Raw genomic sequence first — 18,157 nt, 5'->3', positions numbered from 1 at the left:
GAACTCAACCATGTTAGCTTTTTGATCATGCCAATGTTTGACCAAAGCTTGTCCAGCTTTCAGGTTATCACTAGCTTCTGCCATCATGTGTGACATTCTCCTCCGGAGACCTATCACATAGTCAGTCATTCTGACTGGCTTGGGGGAAGGAGCACTCTCCAACCCCTCCTTAATCGGGGCCAATGGACCTCTGACTGGATGGCCATAAAGAAGTTCAAAGGGAGAATAACCTACTCCCTCCTGAGGGACTTCTCTATAAGCAAAGAGAAGGCATGGCAGTAGAAGGTCCCACTTTCTTTCAAGGGGGTCTTCTAAAGCACCTATGATGCTCTTCTTGGTTCTGTTGAACCTTTCTACCAATCCATTTGTCTGAGGGTGGTATGCGGTTGAGAACTTGTAAGTAACTCCACAGGTTTTCCACATGGCTTTCATGTAGTGGGACATAAAATTTGACCCCCTGTCAGAGATTACTTCCTTGGGAAACCCAACCCTGGTAAAAATACCAAGGAGGGCCTTAGCCACAGCCTGAGCTGTAACAGTCCTCATAGGAATTGTCTCAGGGTATCTAGTAGCATGGTCTACTACAACAAGGATAAACCTGTTGCCTGAGGAGGTTGGAGGATCAAGGGGACCAACAATGTCAATCCCTACCCTCTCAAATGGGACTCCCACTACTGGGAGAGGCACTAAAGGTGCCACATTCTTGGAACCAACCTTACCAAAAGTTTGGCAGGTGTGGCAGCTCTTGCAAAGCATATCTACCTCAGCCCCCATTTTTGGCCAATGAAAGTAGAGAGAGCCTTTCCTTGGTCTTCTTGAAACTCAAGTGACCAGCCAAAGGAATCTCATGGGCTAGTTGCAAGAACTGTTGTCTGTTTTCTTGAGGTACTACAAGCCGCTTGTAGTCTCCAGGTGCAGACTCATTCGGTTAACTGTAGAAGAGGCCATCTTCCCAGTGCAACCTATACTTCCCAGGCTCTTGCCCATCTGTCTGAGAAGCTGCCTGGTGGCGAAGACCTTCCAGAGTTGGACATTCTCTTTGTCCCCTACTGGAGTCTGCCCTGTTGGGTCCACCTTCTGCCAGTAAAGACTGCAGCTCAGGATGGTCAACAGGATCCAGATCTCCAATAAGTTATTGGCCTTCTACTAGCTCTTCTTTAGAGTCTAGTTCAACCACACAGGGTTGTACCGCCCTCTCAGCCTCAGCTGGAGGTGGAGTTACAGGTGTAACTTTGGACAACCAAGGGGAAGTCCTTGTTGGAAGCACTGGAGTGCTTGCTGCTGGCCGCTTCTTGGAAGTCTTGGTTTGCCACTTTGCTTCTGTTGATTTTGAGACTGCAGTAAGTTGTTCCAGCGGAGAAGGAGTGATATCTTTCTTCATCATCTCCAGAGAAGAACCTCTCATGGTTTTTTCTCTTGCAGGTCCGATTTAGCTCCTGTAACCTTTTACTAGGAGGTCTGGGGGTGTGTGACACCACTACAAGAGTTTTCAGGTCATTTCCCAACCGAACCCTTCCTGGTACCTCTCATTGTACACTGACAGGTATCTTCACAGTCATAGCATTGCATTGGATGAGAACTGGTAATTGGGGAAGCATCTGCACAGGCCCTCCAGCTAACTTGGTGAGGCGTCTGGATGCCTTAGCAACATCCTCTGCCTTGAAAAATGATTCATCCACCACAGTTATGCTGGCCCCAGTGTCCCTAATGGCAGGAGTCTCCTGACCATTCACCTGGACACTGTCCTTATAATACTCTTTAGTATTATCTGGGATAGAATTATACACATCTAAATTCTGTTGTTCCCACAACCCCAGAGACACTAAAGAAACACTGGCTGAGACTCCAATGGGATCATCAGCCAGTAGTAGAAAGTTTCCACTGGCCATCTGTACTTCCTCCTCTGGAGCGAAGGCTAAGGAGACAGTGTGGACCCCTGAAGGTTTACCCTTACATCTGGGATCCCCTTTCACATGGTCAGTTGAGCTACAAACATAGCATTTACCAAATGCTTTTTGGAATGGTGGCTTGTTCTGAACTCCTTCTGGTTTGGCACCAGAAGGTACACTAGCCTGATTTGGTTTCCCTTGTGGCTTACCCTTATTGTTTTGTTTGGGGCCCTCTTTGGGATTGGAATTATTAGAATTCTCTTTGGAGTCCTTTTTAGGCTGTTTCCCCTGATCCTTTTTCTGAGTTGCCCCAGAGCCCTTGTGAGTAGCCCTGTTGGCAACCCACAAGTCAGCAGCCTTAGCTAGTTTTCTGGAATCTAATTCCTTTGAATCAGCCAAATGTTGTCTGTGCTCAGGAGAGCAGGCATCATAAATTGACTCCAACATCACAAGATTCTTCATTCCCTCATAAGTGTTCATCCTGTAACCCTTAATCCATCCCTCTAAGTTCTTCAAACTTTCACTCACCCAGGTAGCCCAAGGGGTACCATCATGCTTTTTGAGGGTCCTAAACCTCTTAAGGTACTGGGAAGGGGTCTTCCCAAATCTAGCCATTAAAGCTAGCTTCACACATTCATAATCCTTCTTATCCACCTCCCCCAACTCCATTACCACATCAGATGCAACAGGGGGGGGCCTAGAGAACAACCAGGGAAGTAACTAATTCCCGGAGATGTCCTGGAGCCCATGATTATACTCAAACATAGCCAACCAATCCAACACATCCAACTTAGGCTCATACATACCCACAATCTCTTTAGGCATCCGGGGTCTTTTGGGACTGGTACTCCTAGAGGATCCGGATAGAGAAGCGTTTTCAACAATTTCTTCATTTCTAGCTCATGCTTGAGCTCCATTTCTCTGCGCCTTAGTTCTTGATTCAGTTCTTGGTGCCTTTGTTCTGCTTTAGCATTAAGTCTCTTAAACTCCAATTCAAGCTTCATTTTCTCTAGTTCAGTACATCGAGGACTAAATGTGGGACCTGGCAAAGGTCCAGTAGGTACAGCTGGTAGAGCAGACAGAGGCCCAGGGGGGACAATTACAACAGCCTCACCCTCCTCTTCTGACTCTGCCTCAAGATTATCAATACTTTGATCAATATCAATGTCAACACTGTTATCTACATTTTCTGGGAGAGTGGATTCCTCTGAGCCATCACCCAGACTTTGGTTTGCTAACAATCTTTCTATTAGCTCCATTTTCTTGCTTTTAGTCAGGAGATTCTTATGCTTACAGAGAACTCTGAAACAATCGGCAGTTTTTGACAGTAACTTTCCATAGTTGACAGGTTAGAAAATAAACTTTTTAGTGCTAAGCTTTGTGGTTAGTTGCACTAAGGTATCAAAAAGCACACTAAAATGTATACTCCATACAAATCCCACCGCTGTACACCAGTGTTAGGCATGTGCCTCCTGAGTTCCTTCACCTGCAGCGCTAGAACCGTACACGCCATGGGCTAGCTACCTCACTGACGATGGCCCATATATATATGTGCATGCCTACATTCCCGATGGATTAGTTTGCTGCCCCGTGGTACTGCAGCTGCCTCGCTGTACTGGCAGTTATTGCAGTACCAGATTGGCACAGTGTCATGTAGGCTAACAGGAGCCACATTTGGGCATGACCAGCACAAGTACCCAGAGCTGTCGCCTTCCGGCTCATCGTTCTTGAGAACTATCACAGCAGCGCCAGTGTGGCTCGTCAGGTTAATGAATAACAATGAGCCAGCCCCAGATGCAGCAGCACGTGACCCATGTACACTGTTCTTTATTTTTGTATGGCTATGCCCGACCGACCATTAAAATAATAAAGTTGACAAAAACCACATCATAATTTATGAGATAAGTGCAGTTGCGTTAAAATAAGTCACAAGGGTCAGGCCTAGCAAATGCCCCTACAAATGAAGCACTGGCTATAAGACATTTTGATAAGTTTCACGAGGATTTCCAAGATCCCCATTTTATTTAGGTCTATGAGGTCAGAAGCTCATGTCTTCTAAAATTACATTTATGTCTTGGAAGAATCAGAAACGGCCACCATTCAGTGCAATTGCAAATATCAAATGTTGGTCTGGTCATCCAACCTTACTTCGTTTTATGGCCTAAAAGCAACCCAAAACCTTACTGTGCCATTGGAAGACAAAATATACAGTGACAATGGGAAACCAAGTTTAACAGTGGAACATAGACAATCACAGAGGATTGGTGGGACATGGACATCACAATGAGGGAGACATCCAGTAAGCCACAGACTAAGACAGCCAAAAGCCTTGGCAGGCGGTAACCGATAGAAGGCCTGATTCTGATCTCGTGATAAATATAGGGTGGAAAGCCGACACACACACCCCTCCTCCAGTTTCCAACACCATCATTCTGAGGTGGTCAGAAATATTGGATGTGAAATTGTCTGCTTTCCAGCAGCAAAAGTTGCGAACATCTCTCGTTGTGGGGGAAACGTGCTCCAGTGGCACTGCAAGCATGTCTTAAAAAGACTGCCACTTTTCTAATTTAATACGTTTTCTTAAACTTTCATCTAACTAGAAAAGTGGTGCTGCAGTCGTAGAAATCCTATATTTATAATGGGGAACAGTGTGTAGTGGAGTTTAACGGTACCTCACAAGGTACTATTAATGAACTCCTCTTTCGGCTGGCGCAGAAAGGGTGTTCTGGCTTTAGAATACAGTCCCTGCCAGATACTAACACATGAAGTGGTTGGCAAGGATGTTGCTATGCCGTAAATCACGGCTTTCCAGGATGGCAGACTTGATTTATTACTGTCAGGTTAGCTCAGAATCCTTTGCATCATGGTAAAGTGTCTTTCTGCTGAGACACAGCACTTTTCTTATTTAAAATGCACCTAAGAATCAGCCCCAGAATATCATATAAACTGAATGAAAACGGACAGACTGAGACATGCACAAGCACTTAAAGAGGCAGAGCAAACGACTAAGAAACCTGCAGCGACAATGCCCATAGTTCTGGATATGGGAAACTATATATGTGGTGTTTCAGTGTGAAGTACACTAAATGGGGGTGTACAAAGGGTGGAGATGACATGGAAAGGAGAACACTGGGGGAGCAGGAGCACTGGGGAAGGTTTGCACGGAGAAGCCATACAACAGGGAGAGGACAAGGTGTGACCGGCGAAACAGCAAAAGCACAGATGTGGAAGAGTGATGGACGGGGGAAAGAGCAGAGGGTGTGCAGATCAAGTGAATGTCACGACGCTAGATAGTTAATTACTAGCTAGGATAACTACAATATCCCATTATCGCCAACGCCCTCGTGGTTGGGGGAAGGGAGCATCTCAGCAGAAAGAAATGGGAGAGTCAATGGAGGAAAGTGCAAGGAGAAGACAATGTGCATGGGGGAGAATAACAGTGGGAAGAGTGCAAGTGTAGGGCAATGTTAAACACTGACTGACTGTGATGATAGTTACATATTTAATGTACCCAATGCCAAATGCAACTGGCCAATCCGAGAGTAAAGTGAACATCAGATAAGTGAACCAGTAATAATTACTCTTTCCATCGTCGAGCAGCTGTGTACCATCACATTCCTGGTTGAATTGAGAAGCAACACTAAGCAGGGCTTTAAAAGGGTGTTGAGTGAGAGAGCCTAGCAGCGGTGCAACAAAAGAATAGCACTGAGCACATCTGAAAGAGAAGCACAGTAAATGTGGAAAATGGGCAGAGTTAGAGTTGGGCTCGAGAACTGAAAGCCAGGGACGGATCAAAACTGAGAGACAAACACAGAAAACCGAGAAAGGAAAGGTAGCAAGACTGATTCGGAAACAAAAACCGAGCATAAAAGCTAGACGCAGTACCTTTGCCATTGAGGCAATTTCATGATTCCCGTTTTTCATAAATATCTCTTCCTCACCCACTGAGGGATTATGTTAAGGCTCATCTGAAGTACCCAGAAGGCAAAACAATGCTTGCATGAACAACCCCTGTGGTCGCTGACAGCTGAACTCTGTGGTATTGGGGACCTTCTTGAGAGTTGGGGAGTAATGCAATTGCCTTTTTACAAGTTTAGATACGTAGGCCAGTTATGTTTTTAAAGAACAGTGACATTGATGTTTCTATTGTCCTAGGCTGCTGAGAGCATAGTATCCATTGTATTCGGGACGCACAAAATTGCATGGGCTCATGTCGATCGCAACCGAAGTGTTCTGGATTGGCAGCAGCAAGAATGCTTTCGCTTCATGAAAGGAACCTACTTGGCATCAGTTTATTTGGAAGATGTAAGTAGAAAGCCATGTTTGCCACTGCTGAGTTGTTAATGTTTATTATGAGAACGGAATGCATGCATGACATGTCTTAATCTAGCACATGGACAACCCACAGGAAGCACTTCAAAATCTAAGGCTAGCACCATACTTTCTCCAAATTTAATAGCTCTGTATCCCCCAAACCATTTGTCTTTTTTTTTTTTTTACTAGAAATCAGTGATCTATATTAATTATTCATCTTTAAGGCCCTTCTGTCACAACTGATAGTATGTATGTACTTTTATGATCCATCACCACACAGTACTGTCCTCTCCTAATGTAACCATTGTTGAAAACATTTAAGAGCCTGGCTTCTTCCATTTCTTGTTGTTGGTGCCACATGAGAAACCTTGATGCAACCATCATAACGACCCAGTTATTCTCTGGCAGAAGAATACATAATGGCATTATACTAGATTTGGGATTTACAGTGATGTCTCCCTTGCAATTAAGCATTTCATTTTTCATGTTCAGTGTTATACTAGCTTCTACGAATCCCTGCTTCACCACATACCTCATAGGAGCACCCTCATATCAGTCTTGCTTGGTCTTAATTCTTTCTTTTGTCTCTTCTATGGGAGGATTCCTATACTCCTTGGTGCTCCAGACTCTTTCTATCCTTTCCTATTTGGTACCATCCTCCATTACCTCGTTCTTGTCTTTTATATCCCATTGCCTCGCCATGCTGATAAGTGTTCCTTCTGTGTGGGTCATTCCCACCTGTAATTCCTGGTAAGAACCTACTCCTGATTGTCCTGGGTTCTCTTGTACCATTTGTTCTCTTTGCATTCTCTCTGAGGTGCAGTCACCACTTGTCCCTATGATTAATGCGCACTTCTGTCAACCTTATGATACTGCTGCAGGCCTTTGTCTTCATGGGATTTTCCGGGGACTTCATTGCTCCACAGATTACCTAGAATGCTGTAGCAGCTCAGTCACAAGCAGTAGCGCCTCTCTGAAAGTCCAAGCCATAATTTGAGTATATGTTGAACTGAAGGTCATTTTCACAATTGTTTTCACTAAAACCGCAAAGTAGTTACATGCTGCACTGTCTCATGATCCCTAGGTAAGATGACCCCTCTGAATAAAATGTGATTGATTCCACCTCAGAAAAGATGGAAATCCCTTACATTGGTTATAAATTATCATATTTTATAGCCCTCACATCACTACAGGTTACATATTGAGGTAGGATTAGGCAAGTGGTTTTTTAGGGGCTGTTGCCCCAGAACAGTTGAGGGTAGAGAGAGCCTGTACAAACTCTAGCTGAAGTGGTACAAAAGCGCATGTGTTTCTTGTTCACCTATATATGAAGATCTGAAACTGACTGCACCATGCTTGCACCACTGTTGCAGGGCCATATTGACTCAACTGGAATTCAAAAATATGTAATGCAAAGAATATAGACCGTATCGGTAACCAAATCCTGACTAGATAATACGAACACTAATTATTCCTCTACCCAAAGAGCGTGAGAGCCAAATATGCATCTGAAACTGAGAATACTCCCCTGCTCCACTCTGCAAAAGTAGTTGAAGCTCACTGTTGCACATGGATGGAAAACTTTACGTTTGGACTTATCCCACACCATTTTCAGATGGTGGTTACTTGTAGCATATCGGGACACAAAAAACAGGCCAGCAAGGGTCTCAGTCTAGTATGTTATTGATGTTGTGATTGGTGGTAAACATGTCGGCAGAAGGAGCTTGTTTTTAGCAGGTTCATGGCAAAACTACATATTTAGCTGGTTGCAGTACATAGTAGAATGCGTCTGAGAATTTAAAAAAAGCATCAAGTAAGCTGCGCACCACTTTTTTTATTTTCTCTCTTATTCACTCGTGAAGTTGACCTTGCGGGTGTGGCCTTCTCGGCTTGGAATTTGCAAAGTCGTTTTTTTGTTCCCTGCATTCGGAATAAGATCCCATTCAACTGTTGCTTACTAAGTGTGTCATTGTTGTATAGTGCTTGTGGATGGATGCAGGAAGCTGGTGATGTCGGAGAGAATGTTATGGTGTGAGTGAGGCAATGCTTGTTGTAAAGTTTCTAGTGTCAGGCTGTTGGAGAGCCCCTGCCTGGGTGATGGGAGCCAGTGTTTCTTACTAGCCATCTTAATGTAACTGGAATAAAGTAACTTGCTGGAACCTACCTGTTGTGCCTGAGGATCCTGCTTTACTTCACTGGCGACGGGGAAGGGATCTTCATGGAAGACTGCAAACGGACCTGCGTGATAAGATAAGAAGTTTAAGGTGACCAGTCTGCTGCAGGGGGTGCAGAGAAGGAGAGAGAGCAACCACTGCCCCCACACGTTAGTCCCATCAACCAGGGAGAAGAAAGAGGGGGAATCTGCAGCCCATATGAAAACGCAGGAGCTCTCCAACAGCCTGACTCTAGAACCTTTACAACACACATTCCATCACTCGCCCCATAACATTCTCTCTCTCACACCCAACACTCTCTCTGACATCACCAGCTTTCTGCATCCATCCCTAAGCACTATAATCGCCAGTGAAGTAAAGCAGGATCCTCTGGCACAACAGGTAGGTTCCAGCAAGTTACTTAATTCCAGTTACATTTAGGTTACATTAAGATGGCTAGTAAGAACACCCAGGCAGGGGCTCTCCAACAGCCTGACACTAGAACATTTAAAACAAGCATTCCCTCACTCATACCATAAGTTATCATGTGCTCATTAGCCACATCAGTGTGCGCATTTGGGCAAGATGGAGTCCGTTTAGTCCCAGTGGCTGCCGTTTTAGTTTTCTCCAGAGGAGGGCTGTGCCACTGAATGTGAGAAACCTGAGAGCGTTCTCACTTCTTTGTCCCCCTCTCAGGTGGCCAGTGAAGGACCATTGCATTTGGATCCCGACCCTGGGGGGATGGATATGTGAGGGAGAATCACCTGTGTGGAGGGTCCTTGGGGAGTGGGGAGAGAACGCCTGCAGGTGAGATACAGTATTCCCCTTTCCTTTAAATAATGAACTTTTCATCCCTGAGGCTTTTATAGGGTCATGTTATCAGACTCTGATACCTCCGCTCAGGATAACCAATGGAAACACCCTGGTTGTAGAAAGACTGGAAAGAGACCAATCCAAAGGTCAGGTCGGACTCTCTCGGAACTCTTGTAATCATTTCCCAACTCCTCAGATATATATCCACTCAGAAAGTAAACAAATAAGAGGAATCCCCCAAATAACACAGTCCCTACCTCTTGCCCAAACACACTATAACTTTAAAATGTGCCCCTTTTAAAACTGAGAGGATGAAGAGGTGACTACGAGCACTACACACTTCTAGTCAGTTTCACCACTTTAGTACTGGGTTGAGGAAGAGGCATGTAAAGGATCAGGCAAGGCCTTTTAATTGTCATAGTGAGAGTCCGGCAAACTACCGGCACCTGCAGCCTACTGAGAGACCACAGGTGTGTAAAGGCAGAGACGGTGGCTGGTATGTGGCGAGGAGCGGAAGTGAACCGGACCGGCAAAGAGGACACTGTGTGTGCCCAGGGGAGAAAGAAGGTGATGCTACCTGAGAGAGCCACGCGAGGACATAAACCCCGCACTGGCCAGTATTAGGTGTTCTCAGCTGGAGCTGGGGAACACAGAGAACTCCTGAATGCCGAGAGATGCAGCCTGAAAATTCTCGGTGAGCGCTGCTTGCTGTGAGCCCCGACTCCTACCCAGGAGGAGAGCAAGAAACGAAGATCAGCGCGAGGACAGACAGACCAGAGCAGCTCTGGTGAGTACAAGAGAAAAAGTACTCGGACCGGGGTACTCTGGGGCGAATGCAAGACAGTTAAGGTTACCGCATAATCAATAGATCTGTTACAAGAGTTGTGCATACATTACCAGATGATTTTGAAGAGATAAGGAGACATGGAAAAGAGGCCAAGTGTTGGGGAAGATACAACAGCCAATATTGAATATCGAACTGAAGAAAAGATATGAAAATCAAATGATGTGCTATGTTAGAAGAAGTGAAAATAGTGACAAGCATTGACAAAGTGAAAGTTGGTATGAACAATTTTTAATTAACCGAAAGCAATTGTGAGAAACAAGTTGTTGAATTCAGAAGACCAAGCTGAATGCAAGCTGTGGCAAAGCCAAACTACTGCCAATATACCAAAGCAGAATGCAAGTTGTGGCAAAGCCAAAAGACTGCCAATATACCAAAGCTGAATGCAAGTTGTGACAAACCCAAAAGACTGCCAATATAAAAGGGTGAAATGCAAGTTGTGGCAAAACCAAAAGACCGCAGAAAATAACACAATAAATGTCAAGTGTTGACACTGGTGCTAGGTGGAAAACCAGTGTTACTCAAGAAGGATCAAGAGCATCACAAGTGTCAAGGGTTATCGGTTGTGTGACCTGTAATGGGTGGACCGTGTGGTTCGACAACTGCACCTAGACCGAATTAGCCTAATCTGGGAAAGAGCCAAGAAAGAGCCCAGAGACCAAGGCTGTGTGATATAAGTGTTGAAGTGAAGAAGACGCATTTATGATACAAGGAAAGGGAGTGTCGGTGACAATTGTGCTATACTAGTCATTTCAAGAGACTTGAACCTTTTTGGAATTGTTTTGATCTTGGGGAAGGGTACCCTGAGATACCCTGGAATTATGACAAACCTGCGGAAGAGACCCTGAGATCTTCCCTGATGGTGTTATGCTTGGGGAAGGGAACCCTCCAGCTTTTCTTTGTGGAACTGTTTGAACTTGGGGGAAGGGGAATCTGAACTAAGCAAGCTGCAAGAAGCTCAGAACTTTTTTATTTCGAACACTGTTTCGTTTTGGTGCTGATATCCCTACACATTGTATATCTTTAATTGTGAGGGCAAGCATAGGTTTTGGGCACAGACAGACTTTTCATTTGAACTTACTGACACAGACTATCCTTAGTTTATTGAGGTGGGGAAATCCCACCTTAGCCTAGGGCAAGTTAGGCCTTAATCCATCCTGACATTTTAAATAATAGTCCTTTTTTTATTAAGAAAGTGATTCTGTTGTCTCTGTCTTACTTCATGATGCCTTTTGTAGGAATGCACCTCAATGCTCACACCAGAAAAAAATACAATCCACTAGGGGAAAAGGTCCAAAACACCACTTGCAAGGATAACGGGTATTTTATTCCTACAAAATAGAAGTGTGCCAGCAAAGAGCTCTGCTGCCGCTGAATGTTCTGCCAAAATCTGCATGAGCAGCACATTAGAACACAAAGTGGACATAATGTGCATTACGGAAACTTGCCTATCCGAAGCCTGTGGCCCCATGATTAAGCAAGTAACCCCATTCCCCCCGACTACTTCTTCTTTAGTAAACATCATCACGAGGGCCAGGGTGGAGGAGTTGCCATTATATGCAAAAAGGAATTGGAGCTGTAGGAGACTAAAATAGAATGTGATGGGGTGTGACATACTCCATACAAAGAACATTCCCTATCGCAACTATAACATTAACTTCTTAGTGCTCTATAGGCCTCTTGGAGAATCCATGGAAGTTTAATGACGATCTAATTAGTCTATTATCTCCTATGCAAACACCAAATACGGCAGTTATTCTATTGGGTGATTTGAACCTTTGGAGAGGGGACCCTAAAGACAAATAAGCTTTAGAATTGGAGACACTTTTAAACAACGAGAATATTGTGGTTTATAATTCTGAGCCCACATACATGAAAGGAAATACTTTGAATTGGGTGGCTAGTGATAACATCTCACTGACAGAGGTGATAACCACCCCTTGTGTGTGTTCCGACCATGCCTCCATTATGTGTCAGTTGCAGCTCCCCTCTCCATTCAAGCATCAACACGAACTACCCTGCAAGGTGTTAGGTAGAAACTACTGTGCTATTACAGCTGTGGATCTGGCAGAGTGTATGGATGCTCTGCTGATAAAAACACAAGATTCAGATCATCCAGACATCCTTATTGACAATTACGTCGGAGCTATGATGAAATTGCTCCATAGGCTCGCCCCTACCAAATTGAGAAGGGCAAAGGAAAAACCTAACCATAATAAATGGTTTTCCTTGGAATTAGCACAGTTAAAAGCCAAAAAATGGCAAGCTGAGCATGCCTGGCTGAAAGACCAAAATCCCATACACAAAGCAGCGTGAAAGTGTAAAGAAAAGGAATATAAAGAAAGGATCATTGCAGTGAAACGTAATCACTACAATGTTCAAATCAATAAGCCTGGGAACCAAACTAAATAACTTTTAAAATTATTTAAATCCTGGGAAAAACCTAGAGTGCTTATTGCAGAATATAAATCCCTCCAAGGAGGACTGCGAAAGAGCTCAAGAAGCTTTTGCAAACAAGCTGACACTCGCTCAGAATAAGATTAAGGATGAATTGGACAGGCTGAAATCAGCCATAATAGAGATACATTTCAGTGATGAACATCAAAATGGATCACCCGAGAGTTATACTTCTGGTCTAGGGGTCCAAAACCAGGGAACACCCTACCGGATTCAGTTTCGCAGAAACAACCACTCAGGAAATTAAGGAGACCCTCAAGGGCATGCACCCCACTAGTTGCCTACGGGATCTTCTACCAATCGAAGGTCATTTTTGAACATCAGGATATTTTCATTCCTTACCTATGTAGATTTGTTAATGCCTGCTTTATTCCACAATCATTTAAAGATGTGGTGGTTACCCCCTGTTGAAGAAACAGGACTTGGACCCGATGGATACAACAAATCTGCGACCGATTACTAATACACTGTTTTTCCTCAAATTGGTGGAAAAGGTTGCGGCCATGCAGCTTCAAGTGCATATGGAAGTGGTAGGAATCTTTCACAAGAAGCAATCAGGGTTTAGATGCGCCCACGGTGCAGAAAGTGCCTTGGTTAATTTACAAACCCAAATTCTGGCAGCTTTGGGAAAAAAGTGGATTAGGGCTGCTGACCCTTTTAGATCTGTCAGCAGCCTTTGATCTCTTAGACCATCAGATACTACTGGAGAGGCTGAGGGTGACGGAGGAAGGGAGGAGTTTTCTGAGGAAGCGGTCAGTTGGTTGAGATCCTTTCTGGAGGTGCACAGATTAAAGGCTTACTGGGGAGATACGACATCTGAGGCAGTACTCTTGGTATGTGGAGTCCCCTAGGGGGCATGTTTGCCCACACTACTTATTAATATATATAATCAGCGGGGGGCGTGGCCTGGAGCGCCGACAATGCGGATGCTCCTTTGATGGCCTCCGTGGGAAGACCATTGCCCCGATGAACTGGGGCTGATATAGCGTGAGAATGATGGACCTGGAGATGGCCAAGGCTCTGTGAGTCTCTGGAGCAGAGGTGACCACACTCCTGGGGTCTGCCGTGGTCCGGCCCCAGAGATATGCAGCTTAATCCCCCGCCCGCTCCTCATGCCAAGATGGCGGACGGGCGCCCAAAGAACTGAGGAGGCCGAGAGACGGCGTGAGTAGGAGGAGGGGCTCCCGCCGCTGAAGATCGCTGCGGTCCCCCACCACTGCGGACCCACACACAACTCCTTCCATCAGAGGCTCCCCTCCCCACTTTTATCCTATGAGCCGCGGCGGATCAACCATCTAACCGCTCATCGCGGCCCGTGCAGCCCCACCTGTGCGCTCCGGCCCCCCGGCTCCAGTTACAGGGAGCCGGCACCATCAGCCGGAGGGAGGGATCCTCACATACGTGACCCTGCAGCCCGGCCCACGGCCCCAGCAATGAGCCAGCCGCAACCCAGCGCACCAACATCCGAGGGAGAGATCCTCCCACACGCGACCCTGCGGCCCGGCCTGCGGCCCCAGCAACAATCCAGCCGCAACCCAGATGGCCGGGGAAGAGCCGTGAAACTCCCGCTTCGGGCACGGGTGGGTTCCGCCTGCGCCGGTCATACGAGCGCCATCCAGGAGAAGAGGTGAGCCAGGGGGTGGGGGCATCTACTGCACTGCACTGCCTCTGAACCCCCCCATCCCCCCACGAAGAACCGCCACAGGCAGCGGGGGCACCCCTTCCCGCTTTGACAGCCCTACATGTGCGATCTGACCCCCCCCCCCCGGCTCCAGCTACAGTGAGCCGGCACCAGCACACCAACAGCCGGAGGGAGGGATCCTCCGACACGCGGCCCGGCCCACGGCCCCAGCAACGATCCAGCCGCAACCCATCCAGGAGAAGAGGTGAGCCGGTGGGCGAAGGCATCTGCTGCAATGCACTGCTTCTGAGCCCCCCCCCCCCACAAAGAACCGCCACAGGCAGCGGTGGCCCCACACCCAGCGGTTCACAGCAACCCCCACTGGCATTGGGGAACACCAGCACCGGGGGGGGGCCCTCCGCCGGGACTCTCACCCTGCTCCCAAGCCCAACAGAAGGTGGGTGCTCTCGGTCTCCCCTCCCCCCCCCCCCCCCCCACCGCAGCTCCACTCAGCCACCCAGACCCCCGAGGAGCCAGGCCTCACTGCCCCGGGGGCAGACTATTAACAACTTGGTGGGAGTCGGGCACCCCTACTTGAACCTCCAGTGGCAACTAAGTAGGGGAAGCCAAATACCAACTACTATCCACCAACAGGACACACGAGATGATCTCCTGGGACGCCCCGGCCCACCCTCTGCAACCCCTTACCTACCTCTTGCGATCCTTGGCCCCCCCCCCACACCGCTGAAATCACCCCTCCAACCTCAAGGACCCGTGGGTCCCCCGACTCAACCAGGGAAACGAGATGACTAAACAAGTCAAAGTCGGCAAGAAAGCAGACATCGGTGCAATGCTGATGTCAATGGATAAATCCAAAAAACAAGAACCTCCTGGTTCCACCCCTCAGGAAGCCCCTGAAGACAAGAGTACCCTCGCAACAAAAAGTGACATTAGGGCCTTCATGGCTGACATTAAATCTGAATTCAGATCATGCATGTTGGAACTATCCACCAAACTGGGAAACACTGGCCAGAGGGTTACAGATGTCGAACAGAGACTAGGGGAAGTCGAAGACCGGTCTCAGGACCAAGCGACCACCCTGGTTGAGGTCCAGCGATCAATCAAACTCCTCCAGGATAAATGTGAGATATTAGAGTTTAAACAAGAGGATTTGGAAAATAGGGCCCGACGCAAGAAACTGTGCATTCGAGGGGTCCCGACCTCAATCCGAGACAAAAACCTGGCAAAATATGTGGGGGATCTATTCCAAGCCCTTCTCCCTGACCTAAAAAAGTCACAACTCCTCCTGGGCCGCACACATAGGATGCGCCCACGCCGCGGAGTGGAGTCGGACGCTCCACCAGATGTCATTACCCGAGTACATTTCTTCACGTCAAAAGAAGCCATCTCTGCAATCAGCCGCGCTCGTGATGAAATAACCTTTCAGGGCTCCCCCATCCAAATTTACCAAGATTTATCCATCCTCACCCTAACGAAAAGACGAGCTCTCCGAGACTCCTGGTCCAGAGTCCCGAGGTTCAGAAGAAAGAAATAGCCTCAACCGAAGGAACTCCATCACCCATGATAAGATAAAGAATGCCCGACGGTCGGGGCAACAGGCCCTAACCCACGGCACATGCCCGCTTCCGAGGAACAATCCATCTAAATCCTCGGAAGGCGATACCGACAATTTTAGCCATGTTGGCTACGAACAGTTACTGGGCCACGTTGGCCAAGGGGGGTGCTGGACCGACAACCCTGCCCCCCCTCCAGTTAAATGTCCGCCACCCTGTTGGAGGCCGGAGCAAAAACTTCCATGGCAGGAGAGCATGCAGCTACAGCACATACGAGATGCCGGCTGACAAAGCCTCGCCTACTGCTCCCCACCCAGACACAGAGAGACCGCGTTGCATCCCAGATCACTCCACCCTGAAATTCGTCTCACTGAATGTTAAAGGACTAAACTCCCCAGCCAAACGTAAGTCAATATTGCGAAAACTCCAGGACGAAAATGCTCCGGTGGCTATGCTGTAGGAAACGCATCTATTACCAGCCGATTTTGGGCGCTTACGCTCCCGCTTCTTCCCAAAACAATTTGGCGCATCTGGAAATTCCAAGAAAGGGTGCACAGCTATTCTCTTTAGGAAAGGGTTGGACCCCCAGATTCTGGACACGAAACTCTGCCCGGAGGGCCGCTTTGTTGCAGTGAAATGCCTTCTACTCGGGGAGCTATACTCCATTGTGTCAATATACGCTCCTAACTCGGCTCAAGCCGCCTTCTACAAGGCCCTATGTGCTACCCTCCCCTCCTTTCTAGATGGCCAAGTTATCATCGGCTGCGACTTCAACGGAGTCCCTGAACCCACAAAAGATAAATCTCACCCTCCATCATCCGGAGACTTCACCTCAGCTTTAGCACTCTTACAATTATTCAGAATGCTGGAGGTGGTAGATGCATGGAGGGTTCTCCACCCCTCGGAAAAAGACTTTTCATTCTACTCCCACATCCATAAAACCTTCTCTAGGATGGACCTCCTTCTGGTCTCCCCCCAGATCCTCTCATTCACCAATGACGTTAACATAGGCTCAAGGCTCCTGTCGGACGATGGCCCAGTGTCCTTGGAAATCCGGATTCAAGACCCCCCCCCCTGCCCGGCTCAACGTAGATGGATTATGATCCAATACTTAATGAAATGCCACTTAGGGACTCGATCGCAACTACGATCAAGAACTTCTTCCAGGAGAACCCTACAGCAGACACCTCGCCCGCCAACACCTGGGATGCCATGAAAGCCGTTGTCCGGGGGGAATTAATAGCACAAGGAGTAGCCTTTCACAAAGCCAGACGTCAAACCCGCCTAGCCCTCGAGGACGACCTCCAGAAAGCGGAGTAAACTCCTAAAGAAAAAAGTTGGTCCCCAAGAACCCAACGAGCCATTCGCACAGCACAGAAAAAGATCGAAGCCCACTACGCCGAACATACGGCACACCAAATGGCAAAGGCCAAGCAATTCTATTACGCCAAAAACAATAAAGCGAACAAATTATTGGTAGCCAAACTGGCCAAGCAAAATGAAACACGATTATTGGACTCCGGGATGCACAAGGCGAACCCAATACGCAGAGCAAGACAAACAACGCCTGGCAGCGGAGCATCTGAAACAGGTAATGACCGCCCCGCCCACGGGACGTGAGCGAACAAAGGGAATACCTATGCAAAGCAGCACTCCCCCGGACTCCGCCCGAGATCTCCTGGACTCACCGATCTCCAATGAAGAGGTAGATGAGTCCCGGGCGCAGATGGCTACACAACTAGGTTCTACAGGGTTTTCAAGCACCAGCTACTCGCCCCACTGGCACAACTGTTTAACTCCTTCAGAGAGACCGGCGTGATAACCCCCTCCATGCAAGAGTCAATCACTATCCTTCTCCCCAAACCCGGGGGGGATCCGAGATGCCCAGCCTCATACAGACCCATTGCTCTTCTCAACATTGATGCCAACATCTACTCTAAGATTCTGGCAACTCGCTTAGCTCGCATCCTCCCAGAAATAATCCAAGCTGACCAGTGGCTTCCTGAAGAACCGATCTACGGCTGATAACATCCGCAGAGCCCCGAACCTGGTGGACCTGCCTTCCCGTGACCTACAAGGGATTGTGCTCATGGCACTAGACGCAACCAAGGCGTTTGACAAGGTGGATTGGACATTTATGAAGCTTACCCTGGAGGCATTTGGATTTGGGCCGGAATTCTGCACCATGATCCTAGCTAACTACAAAGCGCCCAAAAGCCTACTCGGAATCAATGGCAATCTCTCGGCTCCCATTACACTGACCAGTAGAACCAGACAGGGATGCCCGCTGTCCCCTCTACTATTCGCCTTGATCATGGAGCCCTTCGCTCCAAGGATTAGGCTGAACCCCCTAATTAAGGGTCTTCACATCATAAACTGGCCCCTCACATCATAAACTGGCCCTCTACGCGGATGATGTCCTCCTAACCATCACTGACCCCTGCAGCTCCCTGACACACGCCTTGGCAGAACTAAACAGCTATGGAAGGGTC

General features: G+C 47.6%; 1 protein-coding gene across 1 annotated transcript in view; it reads left to right on the top strand.

The window, feature by feature from the left end:
- Positions 1-18,157, top strand: part of TEFM (transcription elongation factor, mitochondrial) — a 94,559-nt gene that overhangs the window by 65,431 nt on the left and 10,971 nt on the right. The window contains exon 3 of the mRNA XM_069654961.1: positions 6,045-6,194. Coding sequence (XP_069511062.1) covers positions 6,045-6,194 — 150 coding nt within the window. The remainder of the gene's footprint in view (positions 1-6,044; positions 6,195-18,157) is intronic.

Source organism: Ambystoma mexicanum, chromosome 3q, assembly GCF_040938575.1.
Source record: "Ambystoma mexicanum isolate Mex_15411 chromosome 3q, UKY_AmexF1_1, whole genome shotgun sequence".
Lineage (NCBI taxonomy): Eukaryota > Metazoa > Chordata > Amphibia > Caudata > Ambystomatidae > Ambystoma > Ambystoma mexicanum.
Note: the sequence above shows the minus strand (reverse complement) of the source record. Positions and strands in the feature narration are given on the sequence as shown.